At 39.1% G+C, this 26,491-nt stretch overlaps 1 protein-coding gene across 6 annotated transcripts in view; it reads left to right on the top strand.

Moving 5' to 3' along the window:
* Nucleotides 1–26,491, top strand: part of SOS2 (SOS Ras/Rho guanine nucleotide exchange factor 2) — a 112,833-nt gene that overhangs the window by 19,833 nt on the left and 66,509 nt on the right. For 5 of the 6 annotated variants that reach the window (XM_016926049.4, XM_024348721.3, XM_063793337.1 and 2 more), the window contains exons 2-5: nucleotides 7,460–7,585; nucleotides 10,796–10,927; nucleotides 12,025–12,189; nucleotides 23,141–23,344. In XM_016926049.4, coding sequence (XP_016781538.2) covers nucleotides 7,460–7,585; nucleotides 10,796–10,927; nucleotides 12,025–12,189; nucleotides 23,141–23,344 — 627 coding nt within the window. Of the gene's footprint in view, nucleotides 1–7,459; nucleotides 7,586–10,795; nucleotides 10,928–12,024; nucleotides 12,190–16,578; nucleotides 16,602–23,140; nucleotides 23,345–26,491 lie in introns of those variants that run through there. The other variant, XM_024348723.3, reaches the window with a different exon arrangement.

The following is a 26,491-nucleotide window of genomic DNA, read 5'->3' as shown; positions in this document are numbered from 1 at the left end:
AACATTTCTCTAGAGCATTGCTGTCTAGAAGAGATACAATGTGAGCCACACATGTAATTTAAAATTTTCCCTCCTAGGCTGGGCATGGTGGCTCATGCCTGTAATCCCAGCGCTTTGGGAGGACAAGGCAGGAGGATTGCTTGAGCCCAGGAGTTCAAGGCCAGCCTGGGCAACACAGCGAGAACCTGTCTCAAAAATTTAAATAATAATAATAATAATAATTAATTAAAAAATAAATAAAATTTTCCCTCCTGAGTGAATTAATGCAGGAACAAAAAAAACAAATGCTGCATGTTCTCATTTACAGGTGAGAGCTAAACATGGGGTACCATGGACATAAAGATGTTAACAACAGACACCGGGGACTAATAGAGGAGGTAGTACTATGCTCAGTACCTGGGTGATGGGATCATTTGTACCCCAAACCTCAGCATGACACAATATACCTAGGTAACAAAATCTGCACATATACCCCCTTAATCTAAAATAAAAGTTAAAAACGAAAATTATCATAGCCACAGTTGAAAAGTAAGAAGAAACAGATGAAGTTGATTTTAATAACATATTTTTAACCCAATAAATCTAATCATTTCAGCATGTGTCATAAAAATTGAGAATTTGACTTCTTATTTTAATACTGAATCCTTGAATCTGGTTTGTATTTTACGCCAACATTCCATTTCAACTCAGTGGAGCTACATTTCAGGTGTTCAGTACCCACGTGAGGCTAGCGTCTATTATATTGGACTGTATAGCTCTAAAGAAATATATGTAAATCTATCCTGAATATATATATATATATATCCTATAGTGGAATTGCTCAGTCATAGACTATACATATCTTGAACTTTAGTACTTAATGGCAAAGTTTTTGAAAGTGATTGAAACATTTTACATTGCAGTAGCAGTGTGTGATCGTTCCCATTGCTCCACATAGTTACCAACATTTGGTATTATCAGAATTTTTAGTTTTGCTGCCTGGTGAGTGGATAGTTTTCATGGTCGTTTAATTTACATTTTTCTGATTACTTAAGAGCTAGAGCACTTTTAAATATATATATAGGCTATTTGAATTTCTTCTTTTGTGAAGTGCTAGTTTAAGGGTTTTTTGCCCATTTTTTCTCTTGGGATTTTTATCTTTTTTTTCTTACTGAACTTTTAGGAGTTCTCTATATATTCTAGATATGAGCCTTTTGTTACACGTACTACATATATCTTCTCCAACTCTGTAACTTGCCTTTTTACTTTCTTAAAGATGTCTTTTGATAAACCTAAATTTTAAAGTTTAATATAAAGTTTATCAGTTCTTTCCTTCATAGCTAGTAATTTTTTGTGTCCTATATAAGAAATCTTTTTCAATCCTGAAATCATGAAGATATTATCTAGTTTTACACTGTCAGAGCTTTATTGGGTATATTTATTTATTAGGCCTAACATGCGGCTAGGATTGATTTTTGGGTAAAGGTTGAAGTAGGAGTTGATTTTATTTTTCTGCAGTGGTTCAACACTATTCATACACTTCCCTGCCTCCCTGCAACTCTCTGCCACACCTCATACTCTACAGTGCCATCTGTGTAAATAAGCGTCTATATATATGTGGACTTGTTTGTGGACTCTGTTATGTCCCATTGATTTCTTTCTCTATCCTTATGCCATTGTCACATTCTTCATTACTATAGCTTTGTAATAAATCCTGACAACCATTGGAGCAAATCCTTGTACTTCCTTACAGACATATGACTTTGTTGTCAGTAATTTTAAAAAAAGAATATATGACTGATTTTCTTAGCTTTTTGCACTTTTATTTACATTTTGAAATTATCTTGGCATTTTTAGCAAAACAACCTGCTTGGTTTTGATTGTGATTTTATAACTGCATTTATCAATTTTGAGAGAATTCAGTTGTATACAATATTAAGTCTGACAGTTCACCAACATGGTATCATCTTTCATTTATTTAGCTCTTTAATTTTTCTTAAAGTCTAGTTTTCTCCCTAGGAGTCATGTGTACCTTCTCAGGTACTCAAGGTATGCGGTATTTTAAATTCTACTGTAAATGCTATTTAATTTTTTTTTTTTTTGAGACAAGGTCTCACTCTCACCCAAGCTGGAGTGCAGTGGCATAATCATGGCTCACTGCAGCCTCGACCTCCGGGCTCAGGTGATCCTCCCACATCAGCCTCCCGTGTAGCTGGGACTACAGTTGCGTGCCACCACATCTGGCTAATTTTTTGTAGAAGTGGTGTTTCACCGTGTTGCCCAGACTGGTCTTGAACTCCTGGGCTTGAGTGATCCTCCCACCTCAGCTTCCCAAAGTGCTGGGATTACAGGAGTGAGCCACCGCACCTGGCCTAAAAATTTTGTTTGCTAGCTTTGTTGCTGGTACATAGAAAGAAAAGTTTATTTTTTATGAGTTCAGGTAATTTATGTGTACAATATTTTTGTCCTGCATGGATACATTATTTTGTCCTCCATGGGTGCATGGATTCTTCAGAGAAGCAGAACCAATAGGAAACACACACACACACACACACACACACACACACACACACACACACACACACACGACATTTACTGTAAGGAAATAGGCTCATGAGGTTATGGTGGCCCAGAAGTCCAAGATCTGCATTTGTCAAGCTGCAGACCCAGAAAAGCCAATGGTATAATTCTAGTCCTAGTCTGAAGGCCTGAGAACCAGAAGAGCTGATGATATAAATTCCAGTCTGAGTCTGAGTCTGAAGGCAGAAGACCGATGTCCCAGCTCAAATACAGTCAGGCAGAGAGAAAGAATTCTTTCTCAGCCTTTTGTTCTATTCAGGCCTTTAGTCAAGTGGATAAGGCCACATTGGGGAGGGTAGTCTGCTTTTCTCAGTCTACCAACTCAAATGTTAATCTCCTTCAGAGATACCCTGACAGACATACCCAGAAATAGTGTGTAACCAGTTATATGGGTACCCCAAAATTAACCATCACAATGGGCAGTCAGATGATCTGCAAATTTGTTTCTTCTTTACCAATTCTGAAATTTTCTTTTTCTTGGTTTACTGCAATAGCCAGGACCTCCAAATATAATGTGGAATAGAAATGATAATAGAAAATATCCTTTTCCTTGATCTCAAAAGGAAAGCTGTCAGTGTCTTGTCTTACTATTAACTGTGATTTTATTGTAGCTTTTTTTGTTTTGTTTTGTTTTTTCTTTGAGATGGAGTCTTGCTCTGTCGCTCAGGCTGGAGTGCAGTGGCATGATCTCAGCTCGCTGCAACCTCTGCTTCCCAGTTCAAGCGATTCTTCTGCCTCAGCCTCCCGAGTAGCTGGGACTACAGGCACCTGCCACCACACCGGCTAATTTTTGTATTTTTAGTAGAGACGGGGTTTCACCGTATTGGCCAGGGTGGTCTCAAACTCTGACCTTGTGATCCCCCCGTCTCGGCCTCCCAAAGTGCTGGGATTACAGGTCTGAGCCACCGCACCCAGCCTATTGTAGCTTTTTAGTATACATCCTTTATCAAATGAAAGAAGTTCACAAAGAGATTTTTTATTTGTTTGTTTGTTTGAGACAGAGTCTCACTCTCACCCAGGCTGGAGTGCAACAGCACGCTATCTCGGCTCACGGCAACCTCCGCCTCCCGGGTTCAAGCGATTCTCCTGCCTCAGCCTCCCAAGTAGCTGGGACTACACGCGCCTTCTACCATGCGTGGCTAATTTTTTGTATTTTTAGTAGAGATGGGGTTTCACCATGTTGGCCAGGCTGGCCTTGAACTCCTGACCTCAAGTGATCCACCCGCCTCGGCCTCCTAAAGTGCTGGGATTATAGGTGTGAGCCTCCGTGCCGGGCCCACAAAGAGATTTTATCATGAATGAATGTTGAATATTTTTCAAATGGCTTTTTTACATATATATTGGGATGGTCATATTATTTTTCTTTTTTTCTTTTCTTTTCTTTTTTTTTTTTTTTGAGATGGAGTCTCGCTCAGTCATCCAGGCTGAATTGCAGTGATCTCAGCTCACGGCAGCGTCTGTCTCCCGGGTTCAAGCAGTTCTCCTGCCTTAGCCACCCAAGTAGCTAGGATTACAAGCCTGTGCCACCACACCTAGCTAATTTTTATATTTTTAGTAGAGACGGGGTTTCACCATGTTGTCCAGTCTGGTCTCGAACTCCCGACCTCAGATGATCCACCCACTTCCAGCCTCCCAAAGTGCTGGGATTACGAGCCACCATGCCTGGCTGTGATTGTGTAATCTTATTTGTGTACATTATGGAATTTAGTTAGGTGACACTTTACTTAGGCTTTTTTTTTTTTTCTGGATTCATAAGTGAAAATGGCCTATAATTTTCTTTTCTTTTAGAGATGAGGTCTTGTTCATTCCCCCAGGCTGGAGCGCAGTGGCACCATCATGTCTCACTGTAGCCTTGACCTTCTGGGCTCAAGTAATCCTTTTGCCTTAGCCTTCTGAGTAGCTGGGACTACAGGCATATGCCACCATGCCCAGCTAATTTTTTATTTTGGAGAGATGAGGTCTTGCCATGTTGCCCAGGCTGGTCTGGAATTCCTGGCCTCAAGCGATCCTCTGACCTTGGCCTCCCAAAGTGCTGGGATTACAGGCATGAACCACTGTGCTGAGCTAAAAATGGCCTATAATTTTCATCTTTCTTTTTGAGTTTTTATATAAAGTCTAGTCCCAAAATAAATTGGAGAGTATCTTTTTAAAAAAAATTTTCTAAATGTTCGCTTAAGATTGTTGTATTGCTTCCTTTATGTTTGATGAGTTTGTCAATGAAGCCAGGTAGACCCATGTAATGGGCTATAATGCAAGTCTCAACAAATTTCAAAAGATTGAAATCATAGAAAGTATGTTTTCTGGCCAGGCATGGTGGCTCATGCCTGTAATCCCAGCATTTTGGGAGGCAGAGGTGAGTGGATAGCTTGAGCTCACAAGTTCAAGACCAGCTTGAGGTCAAGGCTACAGTGAGCCATGATTGCACTACTGCATTCCAACGTGGGTGGCAGAATGAGACTCTGTCTCAAAAAAATTAAATAACTGAATAAAAATGAAAAAGAAAGTATGTTTTCTGACGACGTGATTATTATAGAAATCAATTTTAAAAACCTTTTTAAAAATCTCATGTTTAAAAATTAAAGAAATTTGCTGCTAGATTCTTAAGGTGAAAGAAGAAACCATAATGGAAATTAGAAACTATAGTCCACCATTCTTATCCTTGGGTTCTTAATCCATAGATTCAGCCAACCTCAGATCAACAATATTTGGGAAAATAATGGATGGTTGCATTTGTACTGAACACATACAGACTTTTCTCTTGTCATTATTTCCTAAACAATACAATATAACCACTATTACATAGCATTTACATTGTATTAGGTGTTATAAGTAACCTATAGATGATTTAAAGTATATGGGAGGATGTGTGTAGATTGTATACAATGTTACACCATTATATATAAAGAACTTGGGCATCCATGGATTTGGGTATCCACAGGTGTCCTGGAACTAATTTCCCACAGACACTGAAGGATGACTGTATTTTGAACTGGATGATTACAAAAATATTCCATATGAAAATATGTGGGTTTTTACAAAAGTAGTTTTAGAGAAAACATACATATTAGAAAAGAAAGGTTGACAAAAATGAGCAAAGTATCCATCTCAAGAAGTTGGCAAAAGAACATAAAAAGCAGAATAAATAATGAAGATAAAGCAAAAATAAATGAAATATAAAACAAACATAAAATAGGATCATAAAAGCCAAAAGTTGGTTGTTTGAAAGATTAATAACATTGATAAACCTCTGAGATGCTGATCAAGAAAAGAACGAATACACAAATAACTAATATTAGAAATGAAAGAAGGGATTTTATTATAAATCCTATAGACTTACAAAATATGAGGCTATAATGCACAATTTTATGCTATTTTTTTTTTTTTTTTGAGATGGAGTTGCCCAGGCTGGAGTGCAGTGGTGTGATCTCTGCTCACTGCAACCTCTGCCTCCCAGGTTCAAGCAATCCTCCTGCCTCAGCCTCCTTAGTAGCTGGGATTACAGACACGTGCCACCACACCCAGCTAATTTTGTATTTTTAGTTTCACCATGTTGGCCAGGCTGGTCTCAAACTTCTGACCTCAGGTGATCCACCCACCTCGGCCTCCCAAAGTGCTGGGATTACAGGTGTCAGCCACCGTGCCTATGCTAATTTTTTAAAACTCTCATTTTGTTCAGGCATGGATCTCTTAGGAAATGGCAAAGTCTAAATCGTAGACTAATCATTGTTTGGCAATGGTTGGTTTAGTGGTGGCACGTGATGTGATGTTAGGAAGAATTCTATGGTAAATTTTGAGACTTCAAATGAAATGGTTAACTTCAATGCTGTGTTTTTTGTGGGGAGGGTTTTAAATTACTTTTGCTTAACTATGAGGCTATTCAAGTTATCTATTTTTGTGTTAGTGCTTCTGATATCCTTCTGACTTCATGGCATAAAAAGTTAAAGCAGGCTGGGTGCAGTGGCTCATGCTATAATCCCAGCACTTTGGGAAGCTGAGGTGGGAGGATCACTTGAGCCCAGGAGTTCAAGATCAGCCTGGGCAACATGGTGAGACTTCATCTCTACAAAAAGTTTTAAAAATTAGCCAGGTCATGGTGGCACACACGGGTAGTGCCAGCTACTTGGGAGACTGAGGTGGGAGGGTTGCTTGACCCCAGGTCTGCAGTGAGCCTGGGTGACAGAGTGAGACCCTGTCTCAAAAAAAGAAAAGAAAGGAAAGCAATACTTTTTAAAATTTCTTTCAACAAATATTTATAGGACACCTACTGTATGCTAGGTACTAGTATTTACCATATTTCTTATATCCAGTCAGACTGGATTATTATTTAGGACAGAAAATTTAGGAACAAAAACGGCTCATCCCTAGAAGGATGCAGCTGCTTAAAAAAAAAAAAAAAGAAAGAAAAGAAAGAAAAAAAAAGAAAAAAAGGTGGGGTGCTTAGCATAGCTGGTGGTGACAGTGCTATTGTGAAAGCTGAGTAGCACCTATTTCACAGAGCACCTCTATAATTTGTAAAGGAGTATGGTTTTTCAGATGTTACCTTTATTACTGGGATTCATGACCTGCGTAGACTTCAAGTAGGTTTATTGACTTCAGGGTATCCACAGTTCCTCTGAAATTGTATAGAATAGTTTATGTGTATATGCTTTTTGGTGATAGGGAAGAGAGGGTTCAATGGCTTTCCATAGATTTTTCAAAGGGTCCAAAAATGCTTAAGAACCACTGCTCTGTGGGTTAAGAAAAGTTTACAGAGACCAACAAATAGTTTTTTTCTTCATTTTGTGTTTTATATCTGTTTTGAGTAACCATTATAGTAAAATATTATATATAAGATTCTCTTTGACTTTTGTTCAATTTATATTATTTTGCCATTACTTTAACTGATAACTTTTTTTTAAAGGTTCAGGAACAAGTGCATCCCACTCTCTCAGCTAATGAAGAGTCTCTCTATTATATTGAAGAGCTGATTTTTCAGCTGCTTAATAAATTATGCATGGCCCAGCCAAGGACTGTTCAAGATGTAGAGGTAAAAATTATTTTGTCATTTCAAAAAGTCACTCAACCACTGTATGAATTAATTTTTGTATCTATATCATTCTAAATTATTGTGAAAACTAAAACCACTGAAATTATGTATGATATATATGGTCAGTTTGTTTTTGACAAAAATGTCAAGGCAGTTCATTGAGGAAAGGCAAGTTTTTCAGAAAAAAAAAACTTAGAACAACTGGGTACATTTATGAAGGGAAAAAACCTTGAAACCTATCTCATGCCGTAGACAAAAATTAATTCAAAATGGATCATGGCCTTAGACATAACAGCTAAACTACAAGGTTTCTAGAAGAAAATTCTGGAAAATATCTTCATAACCTGGGTTTAGGCACATATTTTTTAGAGAGGACTCAAAACATAGTACTTTATATTGAATAATAAGGCCAGGTGCGGTGGCTCACACCTGTAATCCCAGTACTTTGGCTGAGGCGGGAGACCATCTCAAAAAAAAAAAACAAAAAAAAAATGTTCTCTATGTCAGTTGAGATGATGGTTACACAGACATAAGCATTTCTAAAACTCAGCAAATTGTACATTTTAAGATCTGTGTATTTTACTGCATATAAATATTACCTCAATAAAAGATTAGTGTAAATTTTGAGGACATTTGCTCATTGATTTAAAAAAATGTATATGTATGTGTGTGTGTGTGTATATAGATATATATCTGAAAAACTATGTTTAAGATAGTACTAAAATAATTGTTTTGCCTTGGTTACATGGGAGTATTTTTGGATTTTTAGCAATATCTGTTAGGGAGAGTTTTACTTCTTTTGTATAAAAGCACCCTGTGCACATAAAATTAATATTAATAAAATTGGTATTATTTTTCTCCTGCTAAAAACAAATGTCTAATAGTACAGCTATCAAAAATTATTTTTATTTTTATTTTTTGAGATGGAGTCTCACTCTGTCGCCCGGGCTGGGGTACAGTGGTGTGATCTTGGCTCACTGCAACCTCCGCTACCCAGGTTCAAGCTATTCTCCTGCCTCAGCCTCCCAAGCAGCTGGGACTACAGGCGTGCACCCCAGGCTAATTTTTATATTTTCAAAAATTACTTTTATACTATACTGTTTACATTTCCTTTTTTTTTGAAATTTGTTTCTATAAGCAACAACTTTCTTTCTTTCTTTTTGTGAAGTGGCATGATCATAGCTCACTGTAGCCTTGAACTCCTGGGCCCAAGTTGTCCTCCTGCCTCAGCCTCCCGAGTAGCTGGGACTACAGGCACGTGTCACTGCGCCCAGCTAATTTTTATTTTTATTTTTGTAAAGACTGGGCCTTGCCGTGTTGCCCAGGCTGGTCTTGAACTCCTGGCCTTCAGTGATCCTCCCTCCTCAGCCTTCCAGACTGCTGGGATACAGGTGTTAGCCACCATGCCCAGCTACAACAACTTTCAGTATAAAGGAAAATCTTAATTTGTAGTGATTGAGCTATTAAGATTTTCCAGGATTCTTGGAATTAAAGCATTTTTTTCCCCTGTTCTCTGCTGCCAATTGTTTGGGTTTTGTTGTGTTTTGTTTTAAGAGACAGGGTCTTGCTTTATCACCCAGACTAGGGTGTAGTGACAGGATCATAGCTCACTGTAGCCTTGAACTCCTGGGATCAAGCAGTTCTCCTGCCTCAGCCTTCCGAGTAGCTGGGACTACAAGTGCATGCAACCATGCCTGGCTAATTTTTAAATTTTTTTGTAGAGACAGGGTCTCCCTACATTGCGCAGGCTGGTTTCATACTCCTGGCCTCAAGGGATCCTCCCACCTCAGTCTCCCAAAGTGCTGAGACTTAGAAGCATGGGCCACCATGCCCAGCCTCTGCTACTAGTTTTGAACATGAAATAAACAGACTGAAAGCATACTTTTCAATAGCTAAATTTGCTAAAATCTGAGACTATAACTATAAATATAGGAAACCCTGCTAAATTAGAGTTTAATTCAGATCTCAGTAGTTCTTGTTTTTCATGCCAATGAATCACTGATTAAATTAAAATTAGATGAACTGCCTAGGTGCAGTGGCTCACACCTGTAATCCCAGCACTTTGGGAAGTTGAGGTGGACACAATCACTTGAGCCCAGGAATTTGAGACTAGCCTGGGCAACATGGCAAAACTCTGTCTCTACAAAAAATAGAAAAATCAGCCAAGAGTAGTGGTATGTGCTTGTAGTCCCAGCTACTTGGGATGCTGAGGTGGGAGGACCATTGGAGTCTGGGAAGTGGAGGTTGCAGTGAGCTGAGATCCCGCCACTGCACTTGCACTTCAGCCAGAAGTGACACAGACAGAGTGACAAGAGTGAGACCCTGTCTCCAAAAACAAAAAAGCAAGATGAACACAAAGGCTAAGATTGTTTTTGTCAAGGTACGTATTTTCATAAGCCATTCTGAGCTCTCTCACCCATTTCATCTTCCAAGAGATACATGACCTCTTTTATTTGAAGCTCTAAGATTAGCGAAAGGAGAGCAGCTGTATACTGATGATTAAAAATGAATGAACAATTTCTGCTCTGCTAGGTAAATAGTTATAACTCTAGAAACCTAACTTAAAATCACTAATACACTATTTCATGTTCACTTTAATCTTTCTTATATATCCTATGTATTGTTTTTTCCTTTTTCCAGTTCATCTTAACTATGTTTAAAGCTTTCTTTTTGAAGTTTACCTTTTTGTTTTATCCATGAAAATTATGTGGAAAAATTTTGATAGTCCTGTTGACCTTTTTTTTTTTTTTTTTTTTTTTTTTCTGTTGGGGGTCTCCCTCTCACCCAGGCTGGAGTGTAGTGGTGTGATCTCGGCTTGCTGCAACCTCTGCCTCCTGGGTTCAAGCAATCCTCCCACCTCAGCTTCTGAAGTAGCTGGGACTATAGGCATGCACCACCACCATGCTGGGCTAATTTTTGTATTTTTAATAGAGATGGGGTTTCACCGTGTTGCCTGGCTGGTCTAAACTCCTGAGCTCAAGTGATCCACCTGCCTCAGCCTCCCAAAGTGTTGGGATTACAGACGTGAGCCACCGCGCCCAGACTGACCTTTTTTTTAAGCCAAAAAATTTATTTATTACAGGAATCAGAATGTATTGTGTCACTATTATCTGCTAGCATTAAGAATAGAGATCAAGTTGAATTTTGTATGAATTTCCTATTTATGAACACTTTTATTAATACTACAATGGTTCTGCTGTGATTGAGCAGGAGCGAGTTCAGAAGACCTTTCCTCACCCAATTGATAAATGGGCCATTGCTGATGCACAATCTGCTATAGAAAAACGAAAACGAAGAAATCCTCTTTTACTGCCTGTGGACAAAATCCATCCTTCGTTGAAGGTAACAAAAGATTAAACATTAGTTGGGGGGTGTTCTTTATAACAAGTAATATTTTATTTCTATATTTATAAAGCATTAATGTAGCATGGTCTGTGTTAGTGTGTATATGTGCACTTCCATGTGTATGCTTGTACATATTGTATATATTAATATGTATACAAAATGATTATACTCTGGTGAAATTGGATTGCTTTTCAAACAATATTAAAAATTATTAATAGTGATAATGCATTACTATTATTTTGTGGCATCTTTTTTTTTTTTAAATAGAGACAGGGTCTTGCTGTGTTGCCCAGGCTGGTCTCAAACTCCTGGGCTCAAGTGATCCACCTACTTTGGCCTCCCAAAGTGCTAGGATAAGAGTCATGAGCCATCAGGCCTGGCCCATTGTGGCATCTTTATGGCATCTTCCAATGACTGCTACTCTGACTGATTCCTATGTAGTAGGCCATGATTCTCAGTCATTTGTTGATTAAGAAAGTGTATAATTTCAGAAGCTACTGTGAGTTCAGAACTGTCTTTAAAATTAATTTGTATTATCACAGATTATTTTTTATATACTGGAAAAGTGGACTAGGACCTAGTTTGGCTATTAGATGCATGTTAACGCATAGGGCAAAATATGTTTGGTGTATATGGATTTTAAGAGTTTTGTAGCAAATTCAAGCCCCCCCACCCCGCCTGCCACACACACACAGACACTTCCATACCTCCCCTCAGTAGAAACTACTGTAATTAGGGGATACTGGTTTTAAAGCAGAGTCCTTGAAGATAGCAGATATTTTGATATTTGTCAGATGAATTTTGGTTAATGTATTAAGAGGCTTTTAATGGAGTCCAACCCAAGATTTCTATATCAAGATCAATTGTTGTTGTTTGATAAAAGGCAGAGTTGTTAGATTAGATGTCTCTTAAAAGAAAAAAAATCCCCTAATACAGGGACCAAAGATTCATTTTATATCCCGTGGTACCCATACATTTAGACATGTAGTTAATAGAAAATTTTTTATAAGCAAGGATGTTAAATAGGAATTTTTTAAGTGTGTAATACTTGACAGTGCTACATTTTGCAATTAAATTATTTATTCTTTTCACAGGAAGTATTAGGGTACAAAGTGGACTACCATGTGTCCCTATATATTGTGGCTGTACTAGAGTATATCTCAGCTGATATTTTAAAATTGGCTGGTAATTATGTTTTTAATATCCGGCATTATGAAATATCTCAGCAGGACATTAAAGTGTCAATGTGTGCGGATAAGGTAAGTGTTACGAGGTATTTTAATTTAACTTGAATAGCAACTAATTTCTGCCTCAATCTTTTTGTGTACATTATTAGATAAGTAATTTTTATAATTGCTACTACTGGAAGAGAGAAAAATCCTGGCTTTACAGAGTAACCGTGATATTTCCAGGTTTTTAAGCATATGGCAGGATGGGGATCTCTTTTTTCGGTCAAGAATCTTTTACTTACAAGAAAAAAAACATCCAAGGCCTCAAAACAATTTAAGTAGTTTCAGTTTTATATTTTTAGAAAGAGAATATATAGAGTTCTACTCAGGTACTTTTAAGTGTAAGTAATTTTGAAGACCCTACTTTGGTTTCACAGCATAGCTTAGTGAGGCACAGGGGAGAGAAAATTAGACTGCAATGTTGAAGTTACTCCCCTCTGATCATTTTTTTGTTTTTATATCTGTCTTCTTTCCTGGCTGTAAGCTACTTGTGGGAAGAAATTGAGTCTTCCATATTCTTCTATATTCCTTTTCTTATCTTCTTATTTTTCTTCCTGTTATTTGAGACAAGGTCTCACTTTGTCACCCAGGCTGGAGTGCAGTGGCACAATCTCAGCTCACTGCAAACTTTGCCTCCCTGGCTCAAGCGATCCTCCTATCTCAGCCTCTCGAGTAGCTAGGACCACAGGCGTGCATCACCACGTCCAGCTGTTTTTATATTTTTTGGAGAGATAGGGTTTCACCATGTTGCCCAGGCTGGTCTTGAACTCCTGAGCTCAAGTGCTTGCCTCAGCCTCCCAAAGTGTTGGGATTATAGGCATGAGCCACTGCACCCACTGAAGCTATAACGCTGAATAACATAGCAATCTTTGTGTTAGAAGGTATTTATTTTACTGCAAAATAAAAATATTATAAACAGATAATTACAGAACAATATGATTAAAACTATCATACTAGTAAGTCCAAGGTACAGTGGAGAAAGTAATGAACTTTAGCACGGGTGAGGCCAGAAAGACTACAGAGAAAATGCCTAAATGAAACTCTCTCAGGGTGAACAACCTTCAGGACCTAGCACGTTCTGGTGATTCTCAGCCTTGACTGCACATCAGAATTAATAGAAAGCTTTTTAAAGAATGCTGATGCCTGCATATCACCCCCAGAGATTTAATTGGCCTGGATTGGATCTCCAAACCTCAGTGTTCTTTGAAAGCATTCCAGGTAATTCTGATGTGCAGTTATAATGACTGAGACCGATTGTACGATGCCATAATTTCAGAAATGACTTTTCACTTACATCATGGTAGCAATTCCTTGTTATCTCTATTTTGACTTACAAAATTATGGCTACTTTTTTTTTTTTACTTTGAAAATATCTTAGACTTATAGAAAAGTTGGAAGTACAACAAAAAGTAAGCCCTTGCCACTTGAACCATATGAGAGTAAGTTGCCAATATAGTATGTCCTATAAACAAGAACATTCTGCTACATTACCACAGTATGACTGACAGTCAAAATCCAGGAAATGAATACATTTGATACATTATACCATCTAACTTTCAAACATCATTCAAGTTTTGTCACATATCCTAATGATGATCTTTTTACCAAAATCATTCATTCCAGAATCATATATTGTTTATGTGTCATGTATTTTTATCGTCTTCAGTCTGGAATAATTCCTCATTCCTCCCTTAACTTCAAAAAAAAAAAAAAAAGATGGCAAAGCAGGCCAGGTGGTGGATCACGCCCATAATCCCAGTACTTTGGGAGGCTGAGGCGGGCAGGTCACTTAAGGTCAGGAGTTCAAACCAGCCTAATCAACATGGCAAAACCCCATCTCTACTAAAAATACAAAAAAAGTAGCTGGGCATGGTGGCATATGCCTGTAATCCTAGCTGTTTGGGAGGCTGAGGCATGAGAATCATTTGAACCCAGGAGGTAGAGTTTGCACTGAGTTGAGATTGCACCACTGCACTCCAGCCTGGGTGACAAAGCAAGACTGTTTCAAAAAAAAAAAAAAAAAAAAAAGGTGGTAAAGCTGACTTTATTCAAGGGAGGCCATGGCAATAGGCACAGGGACCACTGCAGTGTAATCCTGTGGTTGGGGAGAGAAATGTTAGAATCAACTCTCCTCCCTTAACTTCTATAACCTGGACACTTTTGAGAGTTACAGGTCAGTTACTGTGTAGAATGTCCCTCAATTTAGGTTTTCTCTGTTGTTTTCTCTTGGTTAGAATCAGGTAATGGTCTTTAGCAGGAATATCATAGAAATTGTGCTGTGTTCTCATTGCATTTTCTCAGATGGCACACAGGCACATGATTTCATTGTGTCTCATTAGTGGTGGTGATGTTGACTTCGATTACTTGATTAAGGAGTTATCTGCCAGGCTTTTCATCTGTGAAGTTACTGTTTTCCCTTTTGTAATTAATAAATGAATATTTTGTGGAGTACTTGGAAACTGTATCTTATTCTTCATCACACTCAAATTTATTTTAATATGGACTAATGAATTGTTATTTTATTCAATGGGTCATAATCTGTTACTTCATTATTTAGATGTTGTAGGCCAGGCACCGTGGCTCATGCCTGTAATCCCAGCACTTTGGGAGGCTGAGACAGGTGGATCGCTTGAGCTCAGGAGTCGGAGACCAGCCTGGGCAACATGTCTCTACAAATAAAAAAAATTATCCGGGCGTGTGCTTGTGACTATAGTCCCAGCTATTTGGGAGGCTGAGGTGGGAGAATCACTGGAGCTCGGGAGGTTGAGGCTACATGGAATCGAGATCACACCACTGCACACCAGCCTAGGTGACAGAGTGAGACACTGTCTCTAAAAAAAAAAAAAGTTCCGGTTGTTCCAGATTTGGTTATTAGGAGCCCTGGCTTGGTTTTTCTGTTCCTGTCATTATTTGAGCACTTTATTTTCTTTTCTCCTTCCTATTTATTAATTTATTTAATTATAAATTGACAAATTATAGTTGTATATATTTATGGAGTACAAGGTAATGTTATGATTACAAAGAAAATGTGGAATAATTAAATCAAGCTGATTAACATTTATTACCTCAAATACTTATTTTTTGTGGTGAGAACATTTGAAATTTACTCTTAGCTAGTAGAATGATGGTTACAAGGCTAGGAAAGGTAGCTGGAGTGGGGGAAATGGGGATGGTTGATGGGTACAAAAATATTGTTAGAATGAATGAGATCTAGTATTTGATAGCACAACAGGGTGACTACAGTCAACGATAATTTGTTGTATATTTTACAACAATTATAAGAGTTTAATTGGATTGTTTGTAACACAAAAAAAGGATAAATGCTTGAGGTGATGGAGACTCCATTTTATTCTGATGTGTGCATTATATGCCTGCATTTACCCCATACATATATACACCTACTATGTACCCACAAAAATTTCTTTTAAAAATTGAAATGACAAAAAAATTTACTCTTTTTGCAGTTTTGAAATGTAAATACATTATTATTTACTATATTCACCATACTGTGCAATAAATCTTACAAAAAAGACCCAATTCCTCCTAATTGAGGTTTTGTCCCCCTTCCCTTCAGCCTCTGGTAACCACATTCTACTCTGCCTCTATGAGTTTGTTCTAGATTCCACATGTAAGTGAAAACACGTATGCATTTTCTTTGTTGTTTGTTTTTTGTTTTTGTTTTTTTTCTTTTTTGAGACGGAGTCTCGCTCTGTCGCCCACGTTGGAGTGCAGTGGTGTGATCTCGGCTCACTGCAACCTCCGCCTCCCAGGTTCAAGCAATTCTCCTGCCTCAGCCTCCCAGGTAGCTGGAACTACAAGTGCCCGCCACCATGCCTGGCTGATTTTTGTGTTTTTAGTAGACGGGGTTTCACCATGTTGGCTAGGCTGGTCTCGAACTCCTGACCTTGTGATCTGCCCGCCTCGGCCTTCCAAAGTGCTGAGATTACAGGTGTGAGCCACCACACCCAGCTTGTTTGTTTTTGAGAGCTTGAGTCTCCCTCTGTCACCCAGGCTCACTGCAGCTTCAAACCCCTGGGCTCAGGCAATCCTCCTGCCTCAGCCTCACAAGTAGCTAGAGCTATAGGTGCCTGCCACCATGCCCAGCTAATTTCTAAATTTTTGTAGGAATGGGGTCTCGCTATGTTGCCCAGGCTGGTCTGGAATTCCTGGCTTCTAGTGATTTTCTTGCCTCAACCTCCCAAGATGCTGGGATTACAGGTGTTGGCCACTGCACCAGGCCATAAACTATTTTTTTGAATAAGTCATTCCTTTATTTGAAGCATTTTTCCATGTCCTCAATCTTCACCTTTTGAGAGTTTTAAAAAATCTTCATGTGGCAGGATTTTCAGATCCCTTTGTTATATTGCTTTTAGACTGATTTCTAAAACTGTGAAGACAATAGTCCAGATTTGGCCTGACCAACAGAGTATATTGAAATGCATGTACGTATCTTTCATTCTATATGCTATTCTTTAATAATTTCAGCATTAATATTTTGGCACCATGTTACTCTGTGTACTTGTTGAGTCTGCAGATTTCTAAACTCCCGAGGACTGTTCCACATGAAGTACCATTATGTTAGGTCTTTGATTTCTCCAACTTGTGCTTGTTGATTTTTTATTATTGTTGTAAGAATGAACATGAATTTATCCCTAGAAAATTTCATACTGTTATTGAGGCTATGTTCCAGCATATGTAGATATTTTAAAAATTGAATTCTGTCATTCAGCATTTTAGATACTCTACCCAGGTTTTTGTAATGTGTGTAAATCTGATAAACCTTGAATTAAAATTATTTAGTAAAAATGTTGAAAAGGCCAGGTGCCTTTGAATCTGAGAGGCGGAGGTTGCAGTGAGCCGAGATCACGCCACTGCACTCCGGCCTGGGTGACAGAGCGAGACTCCATATTATTTTATTTATTTTATTTATTTTTTGTTGTTGAGACAGAGTCTTGCTCTGTCACCCAGGGTGGAGTGCAGTGGCGTGATCTCGGCTCACTGCAACCTCTGCCTCCCAGTTTCAAGCGATTCTCCTGCCTCAGCCTCTCAAGTAGCTGGGATAACAGGTGCCTGCCACCATGCCTGGCTAATATTTTTGTATTTTTAGTGGAGATGGGATTTTACCATGTTGGACAGGTGGGTCTCAAACTCCTGACCTCAGGTGATCCATCCGCCTCAGCCTCCCAAAATGCTGGGATTACAGGTGTAAGCCCCCGCGCCCAGCCAATACTCCATCTTAAAAAAAAAAAAAAATTGAAAGGGATTATATAAGAAATGAGATTTCTAGCATATGTTATTAGTGGCATTCTTCTAGGTTAAAAGTTACCACTTTTCTTCATTACTGCCTTTTAGTTAGCTATTATTTCACATTTTATTTAATTCATGGGTCAACAAACTTTACCTATAAAGGCCCAGGGGATAAATATTTTAGGCTTTGTGGGCCATACGTCTTTCTTGCATCTACTCTTCTCTGCTCTTGTAGCATGAAAGCAGCCATAAATGAATGAGCATGGGCTATGTTCCAGCAAAACTTTATTTACAAAAACAGGCTGCGGGCTGGATTTGGCCTGTAGTTTACTGGTCCTTGTTTCAGACATTCCTGTCATGATCCCCTATTTGTCACAAGAGACTGTCATATGCTTAGCTGAAATCCAGATGACTTGGCCGGGCGTGGTGGCTCACGCCTGTAATCCTAGCACTTTGGGAGGCCAAGACGGGCAGATTGTCTGAGCTCAGGAGTTTGAGACCAGCCTGGGCAACATGGTGAAACCCCATCTCTACTAAAATACAAAAATCGTCCAGACGTGGTGGCAATTGCCTGTAATCCCAGCTACTCAGGAGGCTGAGGCACAAGAATTGCTTGAACCTGGGAGATGGAGGTTGCAGTGAGCCGAGTACCACTTAACTCCAGCCTGGGCAACAAAGTGAAACTATGTCTCAAAAAAAAAAAAAAAAAAAAAATCCCCATGACTTGATATGTGGGTCTAGTTATGTAACCCTAAGTAATGAGATTGTATGATGTGGTATGATCTTAGTATATCCAAACTGATATCTAGAGATCACTAGTTCAAGAGCTCACAGACCATTTGTTTAATAAATTATTTGAATATATGGTTTCTAGGGATATCTTTAATTTGCCAGACAGAGAACTTGAGAATCAACCCTATTTCTTTACATTTAAAAATAAAAGTAACATTTGGCTATATGAGGTATTCTAGCATATCAAAGATTGCTGAGAATTAGATGATCATAGGAGAGAACCATAGAATTTAACTTCTAGTATATAAGTTACTATTAATGAAAATAGTATTTAAACTGGAAAAACTGAACATAAATGCTTAAGAAGGAAATTGATGTTTAGGAAAGGTAAAGGCCAGGCACAGTGGTTCACGCTTGTAATCCCAGCACTTTTGGAGGTTGAGGCAGGAGGATAGATTGAGCCCAGGAGTTTGAGACCAGCCTGGGTAGCATAGCAAGACATCATCTCTACAGAAAATTTAAAAAAGAAACAAAGAAAGAAAGGTGAGATACCCTGGGGAATATAGCAAGACCTCATCTCTACTAAAAATAAAAAAAATATTAGCTGGGTGTGGTGGTGCATCCCAGCTACTTGGAAGGCTGAGGTGGGAGGATTGTTTGAGCCTGGGACATTGAGGCTATAGTGAGCTATTATTGTGCCATTGGGCAACAGTGGACAAAAAAACAAAAAAAAAGGTGAGAGAATAAGAGGGCACAAAGCTGCTCTGAGGAAGCTTAGTTCACCAGATCTAGATATACTAGCAGTTGAGTTCTATATTTTCTTTCTTTTGTTTTTAACCTATTGAATTATACTTTTTTTTTTCCTTCTGAGACAGACTCTCACTCTCTCGACCAGGCTGGAGTATAATGGCGTGATCTTGGCTCACTGCAACCTCCGCCTCCTGGGTTCAATCCATTCTCCTGCCTCAGCCTTCTGAGTAGCTGGGATTACAGGCAGTTGCCACCACGCCTGGCTAATTTTTGTATTTTTAGTAAAGACAGGGTTTTGCCGTGTTGGCCAGGCTGGTCTCGAACTCCTGACCTCAAGTGATCTGCCTGCCTTGGCCTCCCAAAGTGCTAGGATTACAGGCATGAGCTACTGCGCCTGGCCTTTTTGTTTTTGTTGTTTTTTAAAGACAAGGTCTTGCTCTTTCGCCCAGGCTGGAGTGTGGTGGCGCAATCTCTGCCCAGTGCAACCTCTGCCTCCCGTGTTCAAGCGATTCTCCCACCTCAGCCTCCTGAGTAGCTGGGATTACAGGCGCGTGCTACCATGCCCGGCTAATTTTTTGTACTTTTAGTAGAGACAGGGTTTCGCCATGTTGGGCAGGCTGGTCTTGAACTCCTGACCTCAGGTGATCCATCCACCTTGGCCTCTAAAGTTCTGGGATTATAGGCGTGAGCCACCCATGCCTGGCCAGAAAAATCTGAAGCTACCAGGAGTGGGGTATGAATATATTTTCTCTTTCATGGTAGTATTACTCCATCTGTTTCAAGAGCTAGCTTGCTCTCTCTCTCTCTTTTTTTTTTTTTTTTTTGTGACAAGGACTCACCTAAGCCGGAGTACGGTGGTGTGAACACGGCTGACTGCAGCCTCAACCTCCAGAGCTCAAGTGATCCTCATGCCTTAGCTTCCTTTGTAGCTGGGACCACAGGCTTGAACCACCATGCCTGGCTGTGTTTAAAATTTTTTTGTAGAAACTGGGTCTCTCTTTGTTGCCCAGGCTGGTCTTGAACTCCTGGGCTCAAGCAATCCTCCCAGTTTCAGACTGGTGACCTTCTAGTGAATAGGTTCTCTAGGTTTGTTTTTTAAATTTTTGAATTATTTGCCGTCCATTTATATTTACAGATCTAAAAATTTTACAAAAAAATGTAAATCCCAGACTTTTCATGAAAAAAGAAAATCAGAATGCCTAACAGAAAATAGCTGGCACTGAGCAGCACACTTCCTCTTTAGGTGCATGTACCTTCCGGTTTACCATAATCCCCACTGTTTCTTATATATTATAATGTTACTTGCCTGACCCCTGTAGCATTTAAATTCAGGAACTTTGGTATTATGTGACCAAAAGAGTTTTAAGAATGTAACCCTGGAGTGGGTGGTAGAGAAGGTAAGTCATAGAGGAGGCCCCACTGACAGAATGGTGTATCAGAAGCCAAGAAGAGAAAAATTGTTTGGGGCGGGGGGGTTTATATGTGTTTTTTCTTATTTAGAAATAGGATCTCATTCTGTCACTCAGGCTAGAATGTGGTGGTACAATATTAGCTCACTGCAGCTTCGAATTCCTGGGCTCAAGTGATTCTCCCACCTCAGCCTTCAGAGTAGTTAGGACCGCAGGTGTCTACCAGCATACCTGGTTATTATTTTTTTTTACTTTTGGTAGAGATAGAATCTTGCTATATTGCCCAGGCTGGTCTTGAATGCCTGGCCTCAAGTGATCCTCCTGCCTCGGCCTCCCAAAGTGCTGAGATTATAAGCATGAGCCACCATGCCTCGCCCTGAGAATTTTAAGAGTTTTAAGAATGAGAGAATGGTCAGCTGTGTCAAAAACTGGAGAAAACAAGTAGGAAGACTAAAACACACCATTAGATTTGACACTAGATCAATAGAGCAGTTTTAATATAGTAATGGGCTTGCTAAGTGAATGGGAGCAAGAAGTTATAGCTAGCAAGTATGACCTACTCTAAAAGGGTCTCTGGTGGGGAAGAGAAGAGGGTGGTAGCTCTTCTGTGTGTTTTTATGTCTTATGTCTTCCTTTATTTTGCATGTCTGTTTGGAATCAGAGTTCATCATCAAATTCCCTGTGTAGCCTTACTGGTTTCTTTAAATTTAAAGTGGCTGGGAAGTGGGGATGATGGTCTTCAATGACAAGAAGGTGGATTGCATGGAGTAAGCAGTGGGGAAGGGAGGGATTTGAGAGTGTCACAGAACATGAGATTAGGAAGGTGGGTTGGAGTTAAATTATGAATGGCCTTTATCCTAAAGAAGTTAGGATTTTATGCAGAAGGCAATGAAATCCAGTATCATTTTTATGTATCATTTATTTTTAGTAACATGATTTTAGAACTGGGGTTGGGAAGACCTGTGGTAGGCAGATCAAATTATGAAACTTGTGTATCTTTTTAAGAGATGGTGATTGTTTAGTGGAGTAATCTAAAGCCTGCAGTAAGATGGAGAGAGCTGACCAGATTTAAAAGATGCTTATAAGATATTTCTGAGTTAGATTCAAAAAGATTAGGAAGGCAGAGTTCATGTTTACTTTATTAGCATATTTTACCAACATGTGGTACAGTTTATGGTGATCAGTAGATGTTTTTCAGAATGAATGAATGAATATCTGTTATTGTGTTGTCAGAATTTCCTCTCATCCCTTTGAAGTTTTTACTTTTTGTAGTTTCCTTTTCAGGGTATACCTTTATGCTGAACTCTCTGGGTACTTTTCGGTCAGTCTTAAATGTATAATTAACTAGGTCTAATCATTTTTTTTTAAAAAAAGTATTATTAATTATAAAATGTATGGTCACAGCCAGGCGCAGTGGCTCACACCTGTAATCCCAGCACTTTGGGAGGCTGAGGCAGGTGGATCACTTGAAGTCAGAAGTTCGAGACCAGCCTGGCCAACATGGTGAAACCCCGTCTCTATTAAAAATACAAAAAAAAATTAGCCAGGCATGGTGGCGTGCACCTGTAATCCCAGCTACTCAGGAGGCTGAGGCAGGAGAATCACTTGAACTTGGGAGGCGGAGGTTGCAGTGAGCCGAGATCATGCCACTGTACTCCAGCCTGGGTGAGAGAGCAAGACTCTGTCTCACACACTCACAAAAAAAAGTATAGTCAACTTTCTTTTTCACTTTGATTTATAGCTAGTTCTTGCCTGTTGGTTGACCTAAGTCCATGGTAGCATTTCTGAAAGAAGAAGTGGTTGCTACAACAATTTAAGCATCTGTGAGATGTTTGGGTTTAGCAAATGAACGTAATAGCAGTGGTCATTGTAGTAAATGTGCATCAGAAATGCATCACACTGATCTATCGTGTGCCTCTACCATAGTAGCATTTCACTTTTCTCCTTTTAACCCTACTCAAATATGTACTGTCATCCTTATAATATGGCAAGGAACTACCATGTTGAATACCTACTATTTGCTAGATGTAGTAGTATGCATTTTATATACATTACCACATTGAATTCTTATCAGTTACATTTTACACATAAGGAATGTGACTTTCTAAAGAATAAATGTGTTCATAATCATAGTCGATTAGTGGCTGAACTGGGATTTTTGGCTCGGGTTATTGTTCCCCAAAGACAGGCTTGCTTTTTTTTTTTTTTTTTTTTGCTATTATGTGTGTGTGTGTGTGTGTGTATTACAGTATACATATATACATATACATATGTATTAGTGCATATTTCACCATTAGTTCATATCTCCAGAAATATTTATTTTGCCATACTCGATTTTGTTTGAATATTTCCCACCTTCAACAACTTTTTTTCCTTTTATTCTAGGTTTTATCATATAAATTTACTTATAATACACACAACTCATTGTGTAATATTTGTGCATGCGTGTGTGTGTGTGTGTGTGTGTGTGTGTGTGTGTGTGATGGAGTCTCGCTCTGTTGCCCAGGCTGGAGTGCAGTGGTGTGATCATGACTCAACTGCAGCCTTGACCTCCCAGGCTCAAGCAATTCTCCTGCCTCAGCCTCCCAAATAGCTGGGATTACAAGCGCCTACCATGACGCCTGGCTAATTTTTTGTATTTTTGGTCGAGACAGGGTTTCACCATGTCGGCCAGGCTGGCCTTGAACTCCTGACCTCAAGTGATCCTCCTGCCTTGGCCTCCCAAAGTGCTGGGATTACAACACCCAGCCCTGTTTAATAATGTATAGATTTCAGGTACTTTGAGGCAGTTTTTATAAAAGTAAAGAAAATAAATTTATACATTATTGATTTCTGTTTCTCAGGTTTTGATGGACATGTTTGATCAGGATGACATAGGTTTGGTTTCTCTCTGTGAAGATGAACCTAGTTCTTCTGGTGAATTAAACTACTATGATCTTGTCAGAACTGAAATCGCAGAAGAAAGACAGTATCTACGGGAATTAAATATGATCATAAAAGTGTTTCGAGAAGCCTTTCTTTCTGATAGAAAGCTGTTTAAACCTTCTGTAAGTACCTTTTTGGGTTTGAAATTCTGTGTACCCCAAAAAACCAGACCAGCTTAAAATCATAAATAGTCACTTTTTTTTATTTTTTTGAGACGGAGTCTTGCTCTGTTGCCCAGGCTGGAGTGCAGTGGCGTGATCTCAGCTCGCACCACTGCAGCCTCCACCTCCCGGGTTCAAGCAATTCCTGCCTCAGCCTCCTGAGTAGCTGGGATTAGAGGCATGCACCACCACAATTGGCTAATTTTTTTATATTTTTAGTAGAGATGGGATTTCTTCATGTTGGCCAGGCTGGTCTCAAACTGCCGACCTCAAGTGATCCACCTGCCTTGGCCTCACAAAGTGCTGGGATTATAGGCATGATCCACTGCACCCAGCCCATAAATAGTAACTTTAAATACTTTATGAGTACATTAAAAATACTTTCATGTATTTGTGGACTTTATAAACATGTGAATTGTTATACTAATATAATAGGTACAGTGACAATGAAAATTAGGCACAAAATTAGAAAGAGGTTTATACTGGGGTGAAATCATTTTCCGTTATGCAGTTCTGATATTTAGAGTCATTCATTTGGAGGTGGTGAAAAAGATGTATGGTCTAGGAAAGAAAGACCTCTGCATTTTTCTGTCTTTTGGTAAGTACCTTAAGGCAGTAGTTTAAAGTTTTAGTTTGAAGCTCAGAATACCATGGGGTTAAAAAAAATAAAGTTTTAACGGTAGAACTTTTAAAAATAAAAGTTTATGCAGAATGCCATGTTTAACAAACAAAAAAGTTTTTTTTCTTTCTTTTATCACATGATTTATTTTTCCATGTCTATGTGTTCCCGCACTTTAAAAATAATTAGTCTTGGCCGGGTGCAGTGGCTCACGCCTATAATCCCAGCACTTTGGGAGGCCAAGGCAGGCAGATCACGAGGTCAGGAGATCGAGACCATCCTGGCTAACACGGTGAAACCCCGTCTCCACTAAAAAATACAAAAAAGTTAGCCGGGCATAGTGGTGGGTGCCTGTAGTCCCAGCTACTCCGGAGGCTGAGGCAGGAGAATGGCGTGAACCTGGGAGGCAGAGCTTGCAGTGAGCCGAGATCACGCCACTGCACTCCAGCCTGGGCGACAGAGCGAGACGACTTCTCAAAAAAAAAAAAAAAGTAACAATAATAATAATAATAATAATAATTAGTCTTGGCCAGGTGCAGTGGCTCATGCCTGTAATCTCAGCTGTTTTGGGAACCTGAGGCAGGAGGATTGCTTGAGGCCAAGAATTTGAGACCAGCCTGGGTAACAGAGCAAGACCCAGTCTCTACAAAAAAATTTAAAACTTAGCTGGGCATGAGGGCACATGCCTGTAATCCCAGCTGCTGGGGAGGCTGAAGTGAGAGGTTTGCTTGAGCCAGGAATTTGAGACTATAGTGAGCCATGATCGTGCCACTGCACGCCAGCCTGGGCAAAAGAGCAAGACCTAGGCTCAAAAAAAAAGATACTTAGCCTTTGTCTTATTTATCTTGTACCTCCTAACTTCCTCCACAAGATAACTATAACGTGAGTAAATAAGAGTGATACTCAGACACAGGTGGTTGAGTATTTAAAGTTAGGAACAGATTTAGCTTTTCTCATTGTATTCCAAAAGAATGAGTTTTAAATGATAATTGAAAGTGTTTTAGTTGGCAGTTACTTTTTTTCTTTTGGATATATGTTTAGTTTAACAATGTTTATAATAACTCCTACTGGGAATACTATCATAAGTAGTCAGAACTTTATGTTTTTCAAAGTACTGTTCTATTTTATTTGACCCTTATAACAATCCTGAGGGATAGAATGGGCAAATATTGTCATCTCTACTTTACTTGTAAGGAGATTGACTTTTTTTTTTTTTTTTTTTTAAATATAGATGGGGGTCTTGCTATGTTGTTCAGGTTGGTCTTGAACTCCTGGGCTTAAGCAGTCTTCCTTCTCAGCCCCCCAAAGTGCTAAGATTACAGGCTTGAGCCACTGTGCCTAGCTGGAAATTAACATCTTAATCAAGTTAGTTATAGAGCTTAATCTTGAATGTGGCTTCTTTTCTACCACGTTATAATTGGATTTTGTCTCTAGTGGTATGAAGAATAAAAACCTAATAAATGCTGGCAGCTAATGCTATCTTTGTCTTTTTGTGTCCCATCAGTTTTCATTCCTCAGGAATTAATTTTTATGGGTCTCTTTTCACTGGATTAGTGCTGATATGACAGAAAATGTCTATTTTAATACTAAAGGGTCAGATGGAAGAGAGAATCCCTTTTTTATCTATCTCTGTATCTACTATAATTTTTTTTAGCATTAAGTAAAATATAAACTTTTGAGGGAAAGACTATCTAAAATCAGAGCATAGTACTCTGCAAATATTAAAGAAGTGAATGACTTAAAAATGATCTTAAGTTACTCCTTTTGCCCCTCATCCTGTGTTTTCAAAAAGCTCGCATTTCTGGAAGGCCTAATATGTGCCAGGAGCATTTTACAGAAATCATCCAATTTAACCCTAAGACCCTTATGAGCTGGGTATTAGCAGACCAAATGTGTGATAACGGGCAAATTACTTAACTGCTCTATGCCTCTGTTTCCTCATTTGTAAAATGAGGATGATGATAGTACCTATCTAATAAGGATATTAGGTTATTACATTTCAAGTGCTTAGAAGAGTGCCTAGAATATAATGTGCCCAGTACATGTTAGTTGTTATTATTGTCCTTTTCATTCCTAAGCCAGGGTCATTCATCTGGCATGTTGTAAAAGGGAAAAACAGTTTTTCCTCTCTAATCTTTTTTTTTTTTTTTTTTTTTGAGACAGAGTCTTGCTCTGTTATCCAGGCTGGAGTGTAATGGTGCAGTCCTGGCTCACTGCAACCTCTGCCTCCCGGGTTCAAGTGATTCTCCTGCCTCAGCCTCCCGAGTAGCTAGGATTAGAGATGTGCACCACCACGCCTGGCTAATTTTTGTACTTTTGGTAGAAACGGGGTTTCGCCATGTTGGCCAGGCTGGTCTCGAAATCCTGACCTTAGGTGATCCGCCCGCCTTGACTTCCCAAAGTTCTGGGATTATAGGCATGAGCCACCGTGCCTGACCCCTCTCTAATCTTCACACTCAACACAGAACATTTCTGCGACAACGTATGTG

This window comes from Pan troglodytes, chromosome 15 (genome assembly GCF_028858775.2).
Source record: "Pan troglodytes isolate AG18354 chromosome 15, NHGRI_mPanTro3-v2.0_pri, whole genome shotgun sequence".
Lineage (NCBI taxonomy): Eukaryota > Metazoa > Chordata > Mammalia > Primates > Hominidae > Pan > Pan troglodytes.
This window is presented reverse-complemented; position numbering and strand designations above follow the sequence as displayed.